Source organism: Spermophilus citellus (assembly GCF_964194105.1).
Source record: "Spermophilus citellus genome assembly, chromosome: 5".
Taxonomy (NCBI): domain Eukaryota; kingdom Metazoa; phylum Chordata; class Mammalia; order Rodentia; family Sciuridae; genus Spermophilus; species Spermophilus citellus.
In genome coordinates, this window is record NC_138186.1 from 21,629,381 (window position 1) to 21,651,571 (window position 22,191).

Here is a 22,191-nt window from a genome sequence, read left to right on the forward strand (position 1 = left end):
TTAAAAGGTGAGGTCTAGGGGGAGGTCTTTAAGTCACTGGGGCATCCCCTCAAAGGGCATTGTAGGACACCATCTATTCCTCTTTTCTTTTTTTCTCCACTTTGCAGCCCTGGGATGACTTAGCTATTCTACCTGCTCCCACTATGATGCGCTGCTTCACCACAGGCCAAAAAACAAAAGGGCCAGCCGACCATGGACCAAAACCTCTAAACCTTTGAGTCAAAATAACCTTTTTCTTTTATTAAGTTGATTATCTCAGTATTTATTTAAGTTACAGAAAGATGACTAACACAGATTGGTATAAAAATAGACTAATTCTGAATTTCTTTTAAAGATTCATTACTATTCATGGAAATCTTGTTAATTTTTCAGAACAAAAAAAGGGGGAGACATTTGTTCATGGCTAAGGTCATATAACCTAGTTCTGAAGATGAGTAAAGAACTACATACTCTCAGCTGGGCATGGTAGTACCTACCTGTAACCCCAGTAACTTGAGAGGGTGAGGAAGGAGGATTTCAAGTTCAAGGCCAGACTTGGCAATTTAGTAAGTCCCTAAGCAACTTAGCAAGACCCTGTCTCAAAATTGAAAAAAAAAAAAAAAATTTAAAAGGCTTGGGACATAACTCTGTGGTAAAGTTCCCCTTTGCTAAGTCCCCAGTACCAAACCAAACAAAACTGAGTATTTTCTTCCCATACTAATACTGCTGGGATTAAAGCTAAGGACAGAAATTTCCTCCTTTTTTGTTGCAGGAAGAGGAGTGTGTAGTGAGGTGACACATCTAAATGGATAAAAAGGGGAAAATATTGTCTTCACCACGACTTGTTTTCTAATTGCCTAGGCTGGAATTAGAAAATAAAAACCAAACCAAGGATTCTGGAGAATTCATTTGTCATTATATACACAAAGGAAAAAAGAACAGTCTGCTATTAGAGGCTCAACATTATGAATCTTTACGCAAGCAGTACTGTCTCGAGTTTAAAGCAGATTTAGTATGCAAGAGCTCGTACTGTGTACAATATCTAGTGTTCTCTGTTCACACATTTATATATAAGGATAGTGGGTAAATTCATCAATGGCTGCGGAATGCAGAACAACCAGGGAGAACTCAAGCATCTTCTCATAAGGATGGCCATTAAGCAGTTCATGCAACCTACCATCTGGTAGATGTTTAAACTGTCCTATGCCATCCACCCACTTTTCACAGGTTTTGGCAAGGTAGTCATATCCATACAGGGCTTCTAGAGGCTTCCTTGTTTTTTCGCTCCATTTAGAAACATCTCGGATACCTGAAAAACAGAAGTGTGGACAAGGATGGAGTCAGACTCACACTAAGGTATTCTTTTTTTTTTTTTTTTTTTTTGTACCAGAGATTGAAACCAAGGGTGCTTAACCACTGAGTTGCATCTCTAGTTCTTTTTATTTTGAGACGGGGTCTTGCTAAGTTGCTTAGCGCCTTACTAAGTTGCTGAGGCTGGCTTTGAACTTGCAATCCTCCTGCCTCAGCCTCCTGAGTTACTGGGATTACAAGTGTGTGCCATCACACCTGGCCTAAGGTATTATCTTTAAATATCACCAGCACAGGCCTCCTTGAGCCTCCTGCTCACTGTTCCATCTGCTCGGGAAGGCCTTCCCTGGTAGCTGCACAGCTCAATCTGTGATAGTCAAGCCAAAGGGACTCCATTTTGTTTTATAATTCCATTTTGTAAAACAACCATGCCAAGTAGAAGGGTCATGGTCAGGGCAAGATGTTCTTTTCCTTTTGCTATAGAAACCTTTAAGAACATGGAACTACCTAATGGGGTATTGTTTCTGTAACTGGGGTGACTGGGTTAATTGTGATTGGTTAAGCGTCTGACTGCACTCTCCCGCTTCTGTAACCTGGCTTGCTTGCATAGGCTGGACCCCCAAATGTCCCTTTTGCTGTTTTCAAGCTTATAAGGAGTGCTCTTGCAATTGTTCAGGGCTGATCAGGGGAACAGCTTTATGTTCTTGTCAGTCGCCACTGGTGTGCTTCAATAAAGGCTTGATCCGATTATACGTGAATAGTCTGGAAGTCAATTTATGAAACCCTGGGATGAATCTTTAACAAATCCTCCAGGTCTCCATTCAGATGTCAGCCAGCGTCTCCTCCCCATTAGCAACTGCCACAGTTTTGCACCCTTTTCTGCATTTATGGCTGAATGTCTATCTTCCCATCAGGATATGTACCCAAATGTAAGGGCTTTTGCTTTGTGCCCTGCTATACACCTGGGGCCTAGGCCTGTGCCTCCCACAAAAAAAGGCCCACAATAAATATTTACGAAGTGAATGAAATTAGACCTGTACCAAGTGCTTTCTCTTAAAAGTAAAAGATAAAAGAAAACACTCCTCTTACTAGGGTTGCCTGGGTAAGAGTGACACTCCAGCCATCCCTCCTGTATGTGGGAGGATTCATTTCAGGATCCCCTGTGGACTTCAAAGTCTGTGGATGCTCAAGTCCCTGATATAATATGGCATGATACTTATACAGAATCCATCTACATCCTCCTGTACACTTTAAACAATTTCTAGACCATTTATAATATCAAATACAATTTAAATGATATATATATAGTTCTATGGTATTGTTTAGGGAATAATGACAAGGAAAAGAGCCTGTCTATGTAGAGTACAGACAGATTTTTTCCCCAAAATATTTTCACAGTGGTTGCTCAAATCTACAGATTGAGAACCCATGGATATAGACATGGAGGGCCAGTTCTTTTTGAGAACTGGTATCTCAAGAAACACACAAATTATTAAATTCTATTAGTGAAGAAATAGGGTATAAAAGCAAACTCTAACCCAAAACTATATTATAGGTGATTCATTATTTGGAATTATTATACGTATTCCATTATTATAATAGCTAAAAACCTTTAAAATAAATTAACACATGTAATTACTTAGCTCAACCTTTCCCATATTTCTTTAAATGCTGTGATAAAGATTCTAGTGCTCTAGAACATATGAAATATTGCTTATTGAGAGCTTTCAATATAGTGTTCCTGCTCAAGGATGAACCCAAAAGACAAGATGACACTGAGCAGGGACTCTGGGGATCAAACCCAGTGATACAAACTCACATTGAACAATAATCTATACAGCACTCCATCTGGTAGGCTCTCAAAGTTTACATAGTGAATGGGAATAACCAAATAGAGGAAAAACTGCTACTTACAACTACAACTGTCTTCTGAGGGGGAAGATTCTATTATTGGAGGGTGCCTGTCTTCGTTCTGCTAATTGGTTTAAATATTCAGAGGGAAGTCAATTCAGAAGGAGTTGACTACAGAGGCCAGGAAAGGTCAAACTGCTCTGCACAATAGTGAAAAGACTTCAGAGAGGGGTAGAGAACTAGCCTGAAAATCCAGAGTGGAGAGAAGATTTAAGAAGAAGGGGAGTTGGGAGAGTGGGGAAAAAAGGAGAGAGGCTAGCAAGATGATGTGAAGAAGGAGTAAAATGATTCCCTGTAGAGGGGCTGGGTGGCTCAGTGGTAGATTATAAGCATGCTCGAGACCCTGGGTTTGATCCCCAGTGTCCCTGCTCAAAATACTAAAAGTTCCCTGTACATACTTCTATTTTGTGCTATCTTGAGGATACACCCTATGAGAGGCCCTTTTACAGTAGAACAACTAGATTTTTTTTTTTTTTTTGGTACCTGGGATTGAACCACATCCCCAGCCCTTTTTATTTTTTTATTTTTGAGATAGAGTCTTGCTAAGTTGCTGAGGGCCTCGCTAAATTGCAGAGCCTGACCTTGACCTTGTAATCCTCCTGCTTCAGCCTCCTCAATTGCTGTGATTACAGGTGCATTACACAATGCCCAGCCTAGATCTTTCATAAAATGTAATTCTGATGCCTTGATGGAGTTGTAGTAATTCATGCAAATTATGTATTTAAAGAATGCATGTGAGTTTGCCTATATGAGAAAAAGAAAACCCTGAAAAGAGGTCAGAGGTGACTCTGAAGGCAGAGCTGTCAAGGTGGAAACAAAGCCATTGGGAAGGAGGATCAAACACAGAACTTCTCAGTTCACACATGTTGTTTTGTGTGTTTTCAGATTAATAGCAACACGTCATCATAAGGCTGGGGTTGTGGCTCAATGGTAGAGCGCTTGCCTAGCATGTGCAAGGCCCTGGGTTTGATCCTCAGCACCACATAAAAATAAAAATAAAATAAAATAAAGGTATTGTGTCCAACTACAACTAAAAAGATAAATTTAAAAAAAAGAGTCATAAGTCATTACTTACAATGTGGTGTCTTTACACAAGACACTCAGCAATTTTGTTTGTGGGCTTATGCCCTGGAGATACTGTCACTCCTAGGCTCAGGAGTTAGTATGGGAATGTTCACTTTAACAGCTGTCTGTTGGAAAAAAGAATGAGCACATACACCTGCCATATCCTCCCACTAGCGTCTCTGAATGCAACACAACAGTGACAAGTAACACACTGCAGCTACAAGCTGTAAGCAACTTAGAAATTCATGAAACCGGACTGGGGATGTGGCTCAAGTGGTAGTGTGCTCGCCTGGCATGTGTGCGGCTTGGGTTCGATCCTCAGCACCACATACAAACAAAGATGTTGTGTCCGCCGAAAAACTAAAAAATAAATAAATAAATCCCCCCTCTCTCTCTCTTAATAAAAAAAAAAAAAAAGAAATGCATGAAACCTAGAAATGCAATGGGCAGTGAAAAAAATAAGTTATAGAAGACAATATATAGTATGAAATCAGTTTTTTAAAGTTCAAAGACAAACTACATTGTTTAATAAAAAACATGTGACAAACTGTTTTCACAAAGGCATTGGGCAGATTTGTAGGGTTCAGGTGAACTGGGAGGAAGCACACGGATAAAGGGTATATCCTGGGCTCCATAGTATGTTCCTGGGTATCATAAATCATACATGTAACACGGGTAGAATATACCTATCAAATATCACATAATAAAAAAAAACCCTAAAAATCATTTAGAAAAAAACAGTTCCTTGTGATGTAAAGGCCAGACTTTTTATGAAAAAAACTGGCAAATATTCAGGATAAAGATGTTTTTCCTGCTAAAACATCATAAAATAGCAAGAGATCCTTTTAATGAGTTACCTTTAGTAGAAGCAGGCAGAGGAGAGGTCTCTATGGGAATGTCAAATCTGGGGCAAAGTTTCAGATTCCCAAAGGAAATAGTAACTAACTCGCAGGAGGCAGGGAAATTCAGCTGTAACTGGAGTAAGCCAGATGTTCACATCAAGCACTGTGGTTAAGAACACAGCTTGGAAGTCAGGCTGCCTGGCTCTAAGTCCTTCCTAGCTCTGTGATACTGAGCAAGTTGCTTAACTTCTCTGTGCCACAGTTTCCTCATCAGAAAAATAAGAATTGTATGTCAGGCGAGCGTGTTACCGTTTGAGCCACATCCCCAGCCCCCTTGTAATAACACTGTGAAATAAAGAATAAATAAGTTACTACATGAAATGTGACAACAACAGTGCCTGGCATATAACATGCACTCAAAAATATTCTTTGTATTTTTATATTTATTCAGGAGGAAGCCAGTTCTGTCCCAAAGCATAATTACTACCAAAAATTCAACAGTAATTATGTTTTATAGTTAAGTTCCCAAAATAACCATTTGAATCAAACTGTTTGTTGATCTAAAACAGAACAAATTTGGATCTCCAAAGAAACTGATATATTTCTCTTTTTTTGAGCATATAATCTGTGCAAAACACTGGAAATGTAACAAAGAAACTGTTTACTCTTCTTAATTGGTAAATCAATATTGCAAACATTATCAAGTCTGCATGTGTTGGTTACTGCCAATATAAACTTGAATGAGATATGGTCTCTGCCTTCAAGAGCAGAGAGCTTAGACACAGCTGCTATAATTCCCCCTTATCCTCAGAAGATATGTGCAAGACCCCTGTGCCTGAAACCAGAGATAGTCTGGAATCCTCTGTATACTATGACTTTTCTTGTACATCCCTACCATAAAAAAGTTTAATTTATAAATTAGGCATAGTAAGAGAACAATGGCAACTTATAAAAAAAAATAACAAAAATAACTCTGTACTGTAATAAAATTGCCAGCATTGCTACCCATACTCCGAAGCCACATTAAGTAAAGTAAATCCTTATTGTACACAAACACTGCATCCTTGACATGTGATAACCAAGATGGCTACTAAATGACTTGACGGGCAAGTAGTGCATACAGTGTGTATACATTGGAAAAGGAAAGATTCATGTTCCAGACAGTGGGGCAGAGCAGGACAGAATGGGATTTCATCGTTCTATTCAGAATGGTATGCAATTTAAAACTTATGGTATTTATTTCTAAAATTTTCCATTTAATATTTCTAGACCATAGTTGACGAGAGTAACTGAAACCACAGAAAATAAATCTGCAGATAATGGGGGCTACTGTATTATAGTGTGTATTATTTAGCAAGATAAGAAACTTAGGAAGAAGAACAGGTCTAGAGAAAGGTTATGAGCTCAATTTTGTTGTGTGTGTGGGGGGTATCCAGGTAAGAAAATAAAATGAAAAGTTGAATTATCTGGGATTTAGGAGTTAGGTTAAGACAAGGAAACCTAAGAGTAAGAAGAGGGCTATGTGTGATGGCTTCTACATGTAATCCCAGTTACCTGTGAGGCCGAAGCAGGAGGATCATTTGAATCTACAAATTTGAGACCAGCATGGGCAATCCCTGCAAGTCAAAAAAAAAAAAAAAAAAAGCAGCAGCAGCAGCTTCAAGAAGGGGGGTGTGATCAGTATTGATACATCATGAGCCCATCTTCAAATGCTGCAGAATGACCAAGGGAAAAAGGGAGCCAGTGTCTAGTGGGTTGGTTTCATGGAAGGCCCTCTGTCTGTTGAACTTGTGGGTCAGAAATCATCTTGTCACAAGGAGAGACTGGTGGGATGAGGAAGTGGCCAAGAAGATGGCCAGGGAGAGAAGCAGAGATACATTAGAGGGTAAAAGTGGTGTGAGGTTGGGAGTTGTATTTTGTGCTCCTAGAAGTCAGAGCCACTACAATGGTGAACACACACTACAGTGACTGAGGCAAAGGGGTAAAAGGGTGCCAGGGCCCAGGATGAAGGGCTATTGCACAAGTAATTGCAAAGTGTTACAGAGTCACGGGGGAAATCAGCACCAGGCTAAAGGACTCTGGGAGGCCTTCACAGAGGTGGTGCCCCAGAAGCAGGCAATGGGGTGAGGACATGTCTGCCAAGGAGGATGTGGTGGGAAGGGGTCAATGCAGCTGGTACATCACAGGTACAAGGGCACAGAGATTAGAAGGGGAAAGCTTGTTTCAAGAAGGGCAATTTGTGCAATGCAAGGAATGCACAGGAAGGGTCAGGGAACAGGAGGCAATGAGGCAAGAAAGCTGGGTGGGGCCAGACTGGTGGTGAGCCAAGTAGTGTAGCCTTTACTGAAGGATTTTAAGTGGGATGATTAAATGGTCAGATTAATGCCTTGGAAAGGACACCCTCCTGTGGAGGGCAAATTACCAGAAAAGGCTAAGGAACAGATCCAGGAACATGGAGGGTCGGGAAGAGAGGAGGAGATAACATAAGCAGTGTTTTGAGCATGGTATCAATGGAATGAAGTCACAGTAAAATGTAGAGGGCAGAGGAGCTGAGCCTTCAAGGGATGACTCTAGGACTGGGCTTACACATTTAGGCAGATCATCAGCTGACAGTGATTATGGGAAAGAACAAGTGAGCAAGGGTGGAGCACAAGAAAGATCAAGAAATAATGAGTTCAACTTTAGACCAAAGCATACCATATTCTGGAGCATAAAACTTAGCAAACATAAAAGAACAAAATCATACAAAGTATATTTTTTGAACCTAATGAAATTAACTAGACACCAATAGCAGAAAGGTAATCTGGGAAACCCCAAATATTTGTAAATTAGAAAATACTCTTCTGGTATGGTTTAAAAAAAGAAAAAAGAAAAAGAAAATACTCTTCTAAAAAGCTATGGTGAAGAGACACTAGGAAATACTCTGAACTGAATAAAAATATGGCATATCAAAATCTGTAGGATGCGGCTGGGGTTGTGGCTCAGTTGTAGAGTACTTGCCTTACATATGTGAGGCACTGGGTTTGATCCTCAGCACCACATAAAATGAATAAATAAAATAAAGGTATTATGTCCATCTACAAAATGAAATAAAACAAAAGAGACTGTAAAGAACTAAGATCGTACAATGAGACACTATCACTGAGTAGCTAACTAAGGCATATGAATTGCAGAAGATCAGAAAAGGCTAGGCCTGTGATAGCCTAATGCTGGGGTCTGTAAACTTTTTCTGTACAGAGCCAGAGAGTAAATATATCAGTTTCTGCAGGCCAAGAGGTAAAATCAAAGACATTATGAGGATACTTCAATATGTGAGGATAGAAAATGCCTGATCCATCTAGACCTAACTGCCTAGGGTGAACCATTTGAGGTCCAAAAGAAATATACTCGGGACAAAAAGCTACAAGTCTACAAGGAAGGGTCCTGGTGGTCAGGCTAATAGGTGGAGGTAACCCAGGTCAGTTTCACTTTTTCCCCCAATAACCTTCAGACCCAGAAGAATCATTCTCTACTCCTGAGAGCCTGGTCAACTCAATTTGGGCAGCTTGCTGGAAGTGGAGCTGTTTCATGTCTGAGTGTGTGGTATTTACCAACAATCCCCCCTGTGCCATGGCCACCAGGGCAGGCCCTGGGAAGCAATGCTGGGAGTGGAAAAGAAATGGGGAAGGGGTGGAGTGGATCTCCGGCTTGGTCTCCATGACTCACACAGCATTAGCCTCCTTAGTTCAAGCCTGGGCCTTGAAAAAAGCATGCGGCAGGCCAGATTTGACCCACATGTCCCTCCTCTAGTGCCCCTAAAAACCGATAAAAGAAGCTTGAAGGACTACCTTAAAAATGCAAATAATTTGCACAGAAACTGTTACAATCAAAATGAAAGTTCCATATTTGAATTCGATGTTCCCTTTTATGCCCACATTATTTTAAATGAGATTATGAATAACACTTCACACACCTCCTCCTTTTTTCAAGTTCACTACTAGTCATAGTAAATGTAAATACTGCTTTTCCTTAGACTTTTCCTGAGTCATAGAAGTTTCACTTCTGGAAATAGAAAGTTTTCTATTTTCAGATGGGTTAATTGACACTACTTTTCTGAGCATTTACTATTCTTCCAGCCTGAGAGCCAAGAACTAGAAGTGGATGATATGACTTATCAACACATCAAAATAAGAGATGAGGACAGAAATAAAGCTCAGTCATTGCCTGGGGTCGACAGAACCTACCCTGATAAATTCTTTCATCCTCTTCAGTGACATAGGCATTAGCTCCCCAAATCACCATCTTATTGATGTAAGATGGATATTTCGCAGCAGCAAAGAGTGCAGTGATGCCACCGTCACTCCATCCCAGCAGAGAGACCTTCTTAAACTTCAGCATCTGTGAGAAATACAATGAAAACCACAGCAGAGGTTATTGCTCCTTCCTGCTAAAAGAACCTGAGATTAAAAAATGATCAGAATCAATACGGGGGCTCTGGAGTATCAAGGATGAATCCTAGCTGGGTGCAAGGATAAATGCCTGTAATCCCAGCAACTAAGAATGCTGAGGCAGGAGGACCGCAAGCAACTTAGTGAGACCCTGTATCAAAAGTAAAACTAAAAAGGGCTGGGGTTGTAGGTCAGTGGAAGAGCATTCCTGGGTTCAATCCCCAGTACCAAAAGGAAAAAAAAAAGAAATCCTAGAGTCTACTACTTGGTAACAGTGTTTTCTCTCAATTAGTTTGGGTGAAAATATAATTGTCATAGGAATTTGAGTACAGCTGTTTTAAATTATGAGGGAATTACATCTTCTGGTTGGATAAAATGTCAAGGGAATAGAATCAATGGAGATCAGCTGTATTTGGATATGACAAATTGTGTATGTGCATGCGTGCCCATGTGCACTCCTTAAACAAGGATTTGAGAGCAATTATATGGATTATAGAGGGGACCTGAGGTTTCTTGGATGAAATGAAGTAGGACATCTGGTGAAGCCACAGACTGCAACTGTGGGAACAGACCACGAGAGATGGGTTGAGAGAGAAGAGTGTCACCGGGTTGCAGGTCCTTGGGTGAATTAACCAGGGCATAAGTCTGTGTTTGGCAGAGAAAACTGACAAAGATTATGTTTGAGAGATGTTGCCTAGAATTAAAAGTAGAATGACTGAAAATATTAAAGTTAAAAAAACCAAATATTAGTCCAAAATATTTGCTGATGGGATTATATATTAGCATAACTACTAGAGGTAATAATTTGGTACTAACTCATAAACATAAATATTTATATCTTCTATAACCCAGCACATTTCTCCTAAATTTGCATGAAATTCTTGTACACATGTGCCAGGAGATGGGCCCATTAAGTCTGCAACAACCTTGTTTAAAATAGCAAAAAAGTAAGAATCAAAATGTCATGACAGGGCTGGGGATGTGGCTCAAGCGGTAGCGCGCTCGCCTGGCATGCGTGCGGCCCGGGTTCGATCCCCAGCACCACATACAAAAAAACAAAGATGTTGTGTCCGCCAATAACTAAAAAATAAAAATTAAAATTCTCTCTCTCTCTCTCTCCCTCTCTCACTCTCTCTTTAAAAAAAAAAAATGTCATGACAACAGAATGCTCAGTGTACTAATGTTTATAATTAAAAAAACACAACTTAAAAATTAAGTCCTCTTGTTATCTACCATTATATAACAGGTGAAGTAAGACACGGTGCATCTATACAGTGAAATACAGTTACTTTCCCTCTTATCTGTGGGGAACACTCCCATACACTTCCAGACTATTGGTAGATGCCTGAAAACAGTGCCAAGCATGCTACATTTTATCCTATACACACACAGGATACAGGATGGATATACTGGACAAAGGGATGATTCATGTCCCAGGCAGGATGGAGGAGATGGAGCAGAACAGTGCAGGATTTCATCATACTACTCAGAATGGTGTTGAAGTTAAACTTAGGACAGTAAGGTAACTACACATTAACAAGAATAGAAGAAAGTATTTTAAAAGTTTTCGCCATAAAGAAATGATGACTGTTTGAAAAGAGATATGTTAAACATGATTTAAAATATATGCAGTGTATAAAAATCATATATAATATTCATATATGTGTGTGCGCGCATGTGTGTGTGTATGTGTGTGTATTTTTTCCCCCAGTGCTGGGGATCAGATCTAAGGCCTTGAGAATGCTAGACAAGCACTTTACCACTGAGTTATATCCCCAACCAATATGTACTGTTTCTATATTTTTATGTACCAGTTACAAAAAAATTAAATTGAACTTTTAAAAGAGTAAAAAGCAACTTATGACTTATTTATGGAATTTTCCACTTAATATTTTTGGACCACAGTTGACCATGAGTAACTGAAACCACAGAAGTGAAACCATGGGTAAGAGGAGACAAGTGTGGCAGGCACCTATTATAAAACAGATGCAAAAGCATGTTTATTGACATGAAGTATCTTCTTTGGAAATTGTTCAATGAAAATAGTATGTTAGAAGAACATCAGAAATAGCATGATGCCATCAATACAAAACTGTGTGTTTATATTTATCATAAGACTGGTCAGAAAGACAAAGTCTTAAAGTATTAATAGTGGTGTCTCTAAATAGCTTGATTGTGGAGTATTTCTACATTCATCTTTACATCTATTTGAATCATTTGGACTTTCTGTAGCAATCACATGAGGTACAGCATTTGTAGAAAGAAATAACAACAAAAACTGAGCTAAACAAATGAAGACAGGCCCAGCCACCAACCCTTCCCTGAGCATTTCCCCGGGGACCCACCTTCATCAAATCAACAGCATCTTTTGCATCCCTTTCAAAAAAGTCCGCTGGGAAGTCTCTATCTGGGGGTCTGGAGTGTCCATATCCTCGAGGATCCCAGGCCACCACAGTGAAGAGATTCTTATTTAAGCTTTTAAGTTGGGGTGCAAAATCAGTCTCTCCGCTTCCTGAAAATAGCCACTTGGTTATGCCCTGGTGAATTCTTTCATTATATGAAACACATCAGAGAGAAAACAGAAGCGATAGCAATTTTAAAAGAAAGTAATTAGTGTCTATTCAAAGTAAGCCACAGGAACATAATCAAGAAAGTAGTCTTACAAGGATTGAATCCATTTACCCAGAGGCAGATAGACTTCCTTTCTCAGTGAAGTTCAAACCTGCCTTCCATCGTCCCCTAGTGGACATTCTGAGAAGGACAGGGGCTGGCCTTCATTTAGTCCAGTATTCAGCAACCCCTGCCCCTTTTTTCCTAAAGAATTAATGGAATTATACAGAAATAAACTTATAGCTATGTTATACTTCTAGATTTTTTCTTTTTAAAATAAATGACTTGACAAATGAGAAAGATCCCAATAAATTCTGTAAACAAATTTGAGATTTGAGTCAAAATGGAATTCTAAAATTCTGGATTTTTTTAAAACTAAGATGATTGTGAATAGCCCTGAAGATTTTATTTTGTAGTTACAATTAATGCTAAAGTGAAACACTGAAATGGTGGTGGTGGTGGAAGAAATCAAGTGGCATCAAAATAATTCAAAAGAGTTTATACTAACAAGTAGAACTATGGTTTTTTTTGTTGTTGTTGTTGTTTTTTTGGTGGTCCTGGGGATTGAACCCGTGGCCTTGCACATGCCAGGCAATCATTCTACCAGTGAGCTACACACCTAGCCCAGAACTATGTTCTCAAACCCATGGTAGCTTCAACTGGTAGTCCCCAGCTCGATGCAGCCATTCATGGTGCTGTGTGCTCATACTCACTACAGAGTGGAAGGTCACTACAAAGAGCTCAGTACAGGGGCAGATCACCTATTTACTGGTAAAGTCAGTTTGATTTCTGAGGACTCACACTTCAGACCACAATAAATATTAAACACCTTGCCTGATGAACTAGCTTCATTATAGAGTGTTTCTAGATGGAGCAGGATCACTTAAAATCATCAAAATGCATCATTCTTGGCAAGGCACTGCTTCTTCGAGATCAGGGAAATCATTCAGGAAACCCAGGTCCAAACCAAATTGGTGATTTCCAGCCTAGGTCTACTACTTTGACACTTGGCTTCCCTTATGTCCCTTGGCTGGAGGGACTTCTGGTGCAAACTATCTTTTTTTTTTTTTTTTTTTTTAAGAGAGAGTGAGAGAGGGGAGAGAGAGAGAGAAAGAGAGGGGGGAGAGAATTTTTAGTATTTATTTTTTAGTTCTCGGCGGACACAACATCTTTGTTGGTATGTGGTGCTGAGGATTGAACCCGGGCCGCACGCATGCCAGGCGAGCACGCTACCGCTTGAGCCACATCCCCAGCCCTGGTGCAAACTATCTTGAAGGAGGAGCAGAAGGTAGGAAGATGGGAAAGGGAGCAGGCTAAAAGATCAATTTCAGAAATAATGAGACATTTGTTTTCTGGCAAATATGTAAATATTTGAAGACCAAGGCCATACACACACACACACACATATATTATATATAATAATAATAATTATTATTATTAACTAATACATGATACCTGAATAGCCCATGGGGAAGGGATCAGGATCAGGGGGACAGATAGGAAACTCACTGTTTTATTTTTAAATTTTGGAAGCATGTTAATGGTTTTACATAAATAAAAATTGGTATGTTTTTGTACCTGGTTAATGATCATAAATACTAAAATAATGGAAATTCTAACCTGGTAAGTTGTTGTTGTGACAGATGACTTTAGCTTGACATTGGTTATTAGAATAAATGTCCTCCTTCATTACAATAGCTTAAGGAAAACAAAAGGTACTAAATACTAACTAGACAGAGATACCTCACTAGCTACCACGGTACCACATCAGCGGAGGCTTGATCAAATAGAAACATCAATTAACTGACAAGTTTTAGTAATTTATTTTTAGGAGAAAGAAGCAAATCACAAGGAAGTATACATAGGATTATTTAACTAAACCAAGAATAAACAACAATACTAAATCCTATAAAACTAAATTCTAGATGTCCTGGGATCCCTGTGTATCTTCTCTCACTTTCTACATCTGGACTACTGTTCTGTAAAGTGAGATTCAGATCCAGAGGGCTCACGGTGCCCCACACTGAGAGAGGGTAATACGATAATCTAATTTTGATTTTTAAAATTTTATTTATTTATTTTTATGTGGTGCTGAGGATCGAACCCAGGGCCTCACATGTGCTAGATGAGAGCACTACTGCTGAGCCACAACCCCAGCCCTTAATTTTGATTTTCAAAAGGACCTTAAGTTTATTTTTTCTTACTTTTTTTTTGGTGTGTGGGGGAGTGAAACTGGGGATTTAACCCAGGAGCACTTTATCACTGAGTTATACCCCTACCCATTTGAGATGGAGTCCTGCTAAGTTGCTGAGGTTGGCATTGTGATCCTTCTGTCTCAGGCTCCCAAAGTTGCTGGGATGATAGGTGTACGCCACCACACCCAGCTCTTATTTCTTATTTTAACTGAACATATCAACCAGAATAGAGAGCATCTGTCCTGGTTTCAGCACTGTAAGTCCCACAACCTTGAAAACTTCTTGATGCCAGGAAACTGGGATGGCTAATCACCCACTCACCTTATTTCTTCATCTACTCCTTCCCACACCCTTTCCTTGACCTCTCACCTTTGGTTTCACAGCATAACCATATAGGAAAAAACTGGGTATATAAAGGAATACAAAAAACATGATAGAAAGTTATCTACTTTTCTAAATCATGCATTTGATTTTAGCAAATATCCCTTAAACCAGTCTGGTAAAGCACTAAAATTAATCAATATTTGGCAACTAGTATCATGACCCTATCAGAGAGATTATACAGCATGCCAAAGGATTATATTAAAAATTGTCAGACCCAACATCCCAGGAAGCAGCAGGACTGCATGTTCGCCCTCTCCAGTCTGCTGATAATGCAGGTGAACGCCATTCACAGATACTTTGGCAGAGGTTACTGTTCTGGAAGAAAAAGAAATCCCCAAAGGAAAATTAATTAACACAATATGTTTATCAATTTAATATGATAAGACTGCTCTTTTACATGCATGAATCAGTTCCAGTACCCCTCTCAAGTTTCTTGGATTATTTTGATTTGTGCCTTAACTTTCCATTCCTAAACAGTGACATGAGTTTGTATCTTCTTTAACAGACTACAAAATCAACTGTATTCATTTTTCAATATACTGCAGCACCCAGCCTGGGGCCCACCCTACACGAGCACTGAAAGGTTTGCTGAATTCAGTGGCTATATGTACAGGCCTAGGGCACATGTCCAGGAGCTAGAAGTCAGTCGTGCCCACGTGCAGGCTGATGTGGGGCACCAGAGACACAGAACCTGGAACCATTTTATCCTCCTCAGCAGCTTTACAGCAGCTACCAGGATGTTCAGCAGTACTGGTGGCATTCCTGAGGACAAGACTGATCCCAGGAGTTCCAAGGAAAGGCCCTGGTGATCTCAGGGCATCTGGTGTCATCTGATCAGAAGCAGGAGGGCTCTAATCAGAAACACCCAACTGCATTGACATGGACTTGCTGGTTTTTAAGATGCTGAAATATTCCTGTGTTGACTATTAAGAAGCCATTTCCATAGGTCCCATTCATGATCCAGCATCTAACTAGACACTAATTGGCACAGGACAAGGCCACCACCAGCATCTGTCCTGCCTGAGGATGCATGGGCTGTACAGGTGTTCTCAGAGGCTCTTCTGGAAGCTCCAGAATAGACTGTCCAAGGATATACACCAGCATAGCACCTACAAGACCCCTGCACCGATTTGCCAGACAGATAACTTAGGACCTGATGGCATACTAGGAGAGGTGCTAGGAGGAGCCACTCCTCTTCTAGTGGACTGTCAATAAAGTAGAATCAACTAATCTTCCTTTTTCTATTACATACTCCTCACCTGACCACTGCCCTTGGTCAAGATGACTGCTCAAATATACGCTTTTGAAAAAACAAGGTCCTGTTTCTTCTTTTGGTTTCACCTGATTTGCCAACTTCAAGTAAAAACGAAATGCAGGAAAAAAATTTGAATATTGCTGTATCTAATTGTAACACACACTTGTCTGTAAAATTATGACAGAAATGGGAAATAAGAAGTCCTGATATAAGCTCATTTTAGAAATATCATTAGAGGAGCAACAATCATGTCATTAAGTGGTTTTAGTATAATCTGTACTCTGCCAATTTACTTATTATTAACTTCTTATTCCTCTGAGGAATTAATTTTTATTGGTAGGATGGCTTTAGTTATCTTAGGCTCAGGATAAAAACAAATAAATGTACTTTACTAGTAAAGACTCATTTTAGTAAATGGTCATTTATTGGTGTATATTTGCTCACAGTCTAGAAGGAGAGATGATAAAGACAAAAGATTTACTCTGCAAACCCTCAGGGAGGCAGTTATGACTGAGGAAAAAGGAGCTTTGAGGCACCTGGATGGGATAAAAGTCCTTATTGCTATTTCCTGTGTTGCCTAAATTAAATGAAGCCACTCCCTGAACAGAAATGACTACCATCCGTGCAGCTCACATTAGCAATAATGTGCACCATACCATTATTCCCTTTATTACTCTTGTGCCCTAGAATTTTTAGGAGCTCCCTTTCCTGAAGTGCCAAGAACATGCTCATGAAAGCTACATTGCACTGTGAGGATATTATGCACGATGAAAGTACCCTTCCCTCACCCTCCTCCATGTGCAAAGCTCATCAGTTTTCAGGACTGGGTGTTGCTGCCTTAAGCTCTCTGCATCTCTGCAGGGCACAGACTCACAGGCTTTTCCTCAGCTTCCATGATCACTCCCAAGTCTCTGCTGCAAAATACAAACAAAACTAACTTCCCTCTGCGCTTGGTAGTATCTATGTTTTGATTCCCCATTCCAAACTTCTCTAATTATTACCATCCCATGTTCTCTTGGTTACCTAAAAGGAATAGGGAGATAAAACCAGGCAGTCTTGATTTTAGCATAATGGCAACTCAATGTCAGGGAAGAATGTTTAAAGGGAGACAGAGATCATATCAGGGCTGGGCAGAGGGATCTAAAAGGAGCTTTGGAGATGAACTTCCAAAGAGGGGTCAAATTCTGAAAAGAAAATGTGGTGGGAAGGGCATTTCTTTTTCTTTTCTTTTCTTCTTTTATTTTAGAGAGAGAGAGAGAGAGAGAGAGAGAGAGAGAGAGAGAGAATTTCAATATTTATTTTTCGGTTTTTCGGTGGACACACATCTTTGTATGTGGTGCTGAGGATCGAACCCGGGCCGCACGCATGCCAGGTGAGCGCACTGCCGCTTGAGCCATATCCCTAGCCCCGGGAAGGGCATTTCTGGAAGACAAAAATAGTCTGATCAATGGCCCAGGAGCAAGGGACATCCGTGGGGACAAGCTCATGTTCAGCTAGCAAGAATATGAAGGCAGCTCTATGGTGGGGGCCTGCAGCTAGGCTGGGGGAAAGATACTGTCACACTGCTTTGTCTTCAACCACCCTATATGTTGTTGCACCAGAGGGACCTGTACTGTCACATCAGCCCATCCCAAGGGGTTGATGGAGTTTGACAAAAACCTTTCATGAATCTTTAAGCTGGAGGAAAAGGAATGAGGACTATTTGTGAACAAAAGCAAATCAATATCAAACATAAGAAAAAGGTTTACTTTTAAAGATAACAGTTACTGCTGGGCATGGTGGCATATACCTATAATCTCCAGTGACTAAGGAGGCCGAAGCAGGAGGATCACACATTTGAGGCCAGCCTCAGTCACTTAGTGAAATCCTCAGCAATATAGCAAAACCTGTCTCAAAATTAAAACATATGAACAAACAAACAAAAGGACTGGGAATGTACTCAGTAGTAAAGCACACCCCTCAGTTCCAGCCCAATACCGTTAAAAAAAAAAAAAAAAGAGACAACAATTATTGTTTACTTTCACAGAAATATAAAATATAACAGAAATGAGTATAGCACTTTTCTTCCAGATTATTTTAGAGTTGCAGTCAGGCCTTGGATTAACAGTTATGTGCATGTTGTAAGAAAATCAGGCCATAAAGACCAGGCCTTCAATGACCCTGCTGTGTGTTTATTACTTGAACCACATTCAAGATACCAAATTTCCCAAAACTCTCAGGGAGGAAAAAAAAAAAATAGAAAACTTCAGAAAATTTAGAGACAAAAATTATAGGCTGTGGGGTAGAGCTTAGTGGTAGACCATTTGCTTACTCTTATGCACAAGGCCCTGGGGGTCCTGAACTCACAATCCTCCTACCTAGGGCCTTTGAATAAACAATAAAGAAAAAAATACTAATCCCTTCCTCTTTGGCTGTCAGTTTGGTTTTTCCATCTCTTCTTCCCTCTTATTAAATTGCATCTCTAACCCAGGTATTCTGAAACAGTTGTGTTGTTTAGAATCACCAGTGGAGATTTAAAAGCATGCCTATAACAATCCTGAAAGACATTCAATAACTCTGTGGCAGTGCCCTGGTTATCTGCTTTCAGAAACATTAAACTCCACCATACCATTCATTCATTCATGCACATCCTGAACACCAACCTGGTGCTGGGCACTAAAGTTATGCTGTCATGTAGTTTGGAGGCTAGCAGATGGGTAAACACCTGGCCACCAGCATTTACCATGCAGTGTGTGGAGTCTTATGAAAGAGAAGCTAGGGGAGGAGACCCTAGGATGTAGGTGAGAGTCACCAAGTTCAACCCCCTGCACCAACACCTCCACAGCGGCCCACTTGTCTCCACCTTCTTTAAAAAATATTTTTTAGTTGTCAATGGACCTTTATTTTATTTATTTATATGTGGTGCTGAAAATCAAACCCAGTGCCTCACACGTGCTAGGCAAGTGCTCTACGACTGAGCCACAACCTCAGCTCCAATTGTCCCCTTTTTACAAGAGCATTTCCTGTCTCCTACTACTTCAGTGGAACTAGGGATTGAACCCAGGGGCACTCTTCCATTGAGCTCCATCCCCAGTCCTATTTTGGATTTTATTTAGAGACAGGGTCTCGTTGAGTTGCTTAGCGCCTCACCATTGCTGAGGCTGGCTTTGAACTCACGATCCTCCTGCCACAGCTTCCTGAGCCGCTGGGATTATAGGCATGTGCCACTGTACCTGGCCTCAAACTTCAATTTGAACCATCTTTCAAACTTCAAAATCTGATGCATAGACTATGCTTTAATTCAAATCTTTGGGGTGGAAGCTAGGCGATTATATTTTTAAATTTTTTCAGGAGATTTCAATAGGCAACTAAGATTGACAACAACTGTAATGAGTTATTGGAGGGATAATATTATGTTGAACCTAATCTTACCATGGAGGAATCTGAGGATTAGAGAACAAAATAATTTGCCTACACTATGGGGCTCTGCCAAACCAAGATGAGCACCAGAAGGTCTGACCCAGAGCCTCAGCACTTTGCTTTAGAAATAAAAATGGAGGTCACTTAGTAAGATACAACCTCATTTCAAAAGTCCTAATCATTTATATTCAGCTATTTTATATAAAGTAACCATTAACTACAATAAAGTATTACACACCCCCAGGGCTTGAATTCAAGTGAATTTTGATCATTTATTTTTACTTCTTTTATATTATTATTTGTATCATTACTAATTGTACCTATTAAATACTTACGTCCTAGACCTTTTACATCCATTGTTTCAAATCCTCACAAACTGTGCAAGTCAGGAGGCTCAGAGAGGTTAAGTAACTTGGCTACATTGACACAGACAGGAAGTGATGGTAACAGAGCTATCTAAACTCCAAAGGCCAAGCTTTCTCTCTAACTTCATGGCTGAACAGAGTCCCCCTCATGGCTCAGGCACTGGGGTAGAACACAGTCTGACTGCCATGCAGGGAGAGGGTGGTGGCAGGCTTCAGGGGAAGGAGGGAATCTGGAACAGGGCATTATTCCAAGATTGAACTCAGAAAATATTTTTCTTCAGGCAGATTGTTAGATGCTGTAAATTGTTAATATTGTAACTGTAGTAACATACAATTTCAGGGAGAAAAGACTTTATTTTTTTAACCTAATCCAGAAACAAATTTCCTTAATTTATTAAATAAGAGTCAAAGTTCCAAATAGACTTCCAAACAAGTTTTTGGCATACAACTGAGTTGCACATTGGACACTGGCTGTTAGAAGCAGTTTTTTTTTTTTTTTTTTTTTTTAATAGGAGTGCTTTTACCAGTTTCATGGGGCTGTGGCCTTGTTTCAGGGTTAACCAATACCACTGCTCATTTTCTCAGATTACATATCATCAGTTTGCAACTGCATTTATGCACCTGCAGGACAAAATCTGGAGAAACCTGTTTTTCAGAGTTAATTTAGGAAGTGCCACAAGGTGGACAGGGCCTCTATGTAACCATTAAATAACCTATCAGGACTATGATACTGGTACAATCACAGCAACATTATCTCAATCCTTTTTTGAAAACAGGAATCTGGATACAATGTACATTTTTCACTGTTGATTTATATAGCTGCATCTACTGACACGTTTTTCCATCTGTATCAAAATAGTCCTGAAATAATAAAACTAAGCCAAATATGAAACTTAAGTACCAGTTAATTATACAATGAAAATTTTAAAAAGGTAGTCAGATTTACCCTCCTATTTTCTTCTTTGAAATTAATAGTTTCTACATAACATCAAACAAAATTCTAAATGCCAGGTACCAACCAAACATTTCATTTTTCCCCACAAGTCATTAATGAAATTGACCCATCAACATTTAACTGCATACATGCACTGTGTGTCTATGAGTGTGAAATGTATATATGTAGACATATTATGTAAAGAATACAGTAAAGGAAATTTCAGGCCACTCCATCCATATTTTTCTGCGCAGAATCTCTTGGAACCAGGCACCAGGTCAGAGGTTAATCCAGGTTTTTGTTGTTACTGTTTTATCTGTAAAGCGGACGAGAGGACTAAGAGAAACATGCAGATTTTTGGACCTCTCCACACATGTATTTCAGAATCTCTTAAGAGTGAGGTCTGGGATTCTGCATATTCATAGGTTCCCAAGATGATTCTCTTGCACATTACAGTCGGAGATAAGCAAATTAAAGACTCAGGAGACTTGGGACTCATGACTTAAGCCTGATCAGTTCTATGCCAGCTAATAGGCCCCAGTCATATTCAGGCAGATTTCTGATATAAGAAGTAGGAGAAGGCACTCCTGTAATCCCAAGGATTTTGGAGGCTGAGGCAGGAGGATGGCAAGTTCGAGGTCAGCCACTATCAAGACCCTAAGCAATTTAGCAAGACGGTCTCAAAATGAAAAGCTGGGGCTAAACCTCAGTGTGGCAAAAACAAAACAAAACAAAACAAAACAAAAAAACCCCCCAGCAGCACAAGAGATTACTATTCTCAACCTCACGAGGTAAAGTCTAGAAAGAGGAACCGGCTAAGAACAAGAGGCGTGGGCTTACAATATGCTTCCTCACCAGTTAGTCGTGACTAATAGCAAATTTACCTCTCGGGGACCCTGCGTCTGCACACAGACGACCATCTCATCCCCTAAGCTCCAGAATCACAGATGTGAGGCACAGGCACAGTTCAGGCGCTCACCGAGTGCTCCCGGATGCGGGATCTCGGGAAATGAAGGGCCACAAGGAGGCCAGACCTCGCCCACGACCCCCATCTTTGCAGCCGGGTCCACCTGGGTCAGCGCGCCCCTCCCGCTGCCCCCCAGAGCGCGCAACGCTGAGGCTCCCCGACGGCAGGAGGGCGCCATTACCCGTACGCCGCCTTGCGCCCAGCCGTGGGGACGTAAATCTTGGGCTTCTGAGGCGAGAAGAGCAGCCGCGGTAGCAGCCCGCCTCGGCAACACAGCCTCACCACCATGTTCCTATGTTGCGCCGCCCTGGATACGCGCATGCGCAGGACCTTATGCCCGCCCCTGCAAGCCCCGCCCCGTCCGCCACGCCCCCGAGGCGCCCAGCTGTGCCGGGCCACACCCCTCCACACCAGCCTGGCTCAGCTTGTGGTCACGTCCTACACCAGCCCGCCACGCCCCGCCCCGCACACAGCCTTTGCCTAAACCCGTCCGAAGCTGGCGAGACTGGATCTTTTCTTAAGGGCTCTCTCTGGCCCACAGGCACGAGGT

At 40.7% G+C, this 22,191-nt stretch overlaps 1 protein-coding gene and 1 long non-coding RNA gene across 4 annotated transcripts in view; both read right to left on the reverse strand.

The window, feature by feature from the left end:
• BPHL (biphenyl hydrolase like) overlaps nt 1–21,958 on the reverse strand; it is a 30,068-nt gene extending 8,110 nt beyond the window's left edge. For 2 of the 3 annotated variants that reach the window (XM_081296149.1, XM_081296148.1), the window contains exons 1-5: nt 21,823–21,952; nt 14,936–15,036; nt 11,878–12,044; nt 9,329–9,482; nt 1,157–1,288 (exon numbers count right to left, since the gene is read on the reverse strand). In XM_081296149.1, coding sequence (XP_081152275.1) covers nt 1,157–1,288; nt 9,329–9,482; nt 11,878–12,044; nt 14,936–15,036; nt 21,823–21,929 — 661 coding nt within the window. In that variant the 5' untranslated portion in view covers nt 21,930–21,952. Of the gene's footprint in view, nt 1–1,156; nt 1,289–9,328; nt 9,483–11,877; nt 12,045–14,935; nt 15,037–21,822 lie in introns of all 3 variants that reach the window. The other variant, XM_081296150.1, reaches the window with a different exon arrangement.
• On the reverse strand, nt 17,256–21,816 carry LOC308650150. The gene is made up of 2 exons (XR_014022263.1): nt 21,559–21,816; nt 17,256–17,398 (listed from the first exon to the last, which is right to left on the reverse strand). It is a non-coding gene; the product is annotated as an uncharacterized lncRNA (long non-coding RNA).
• Nucleotides 21,959–22,191: the final 233 nt, after the last annotated feature.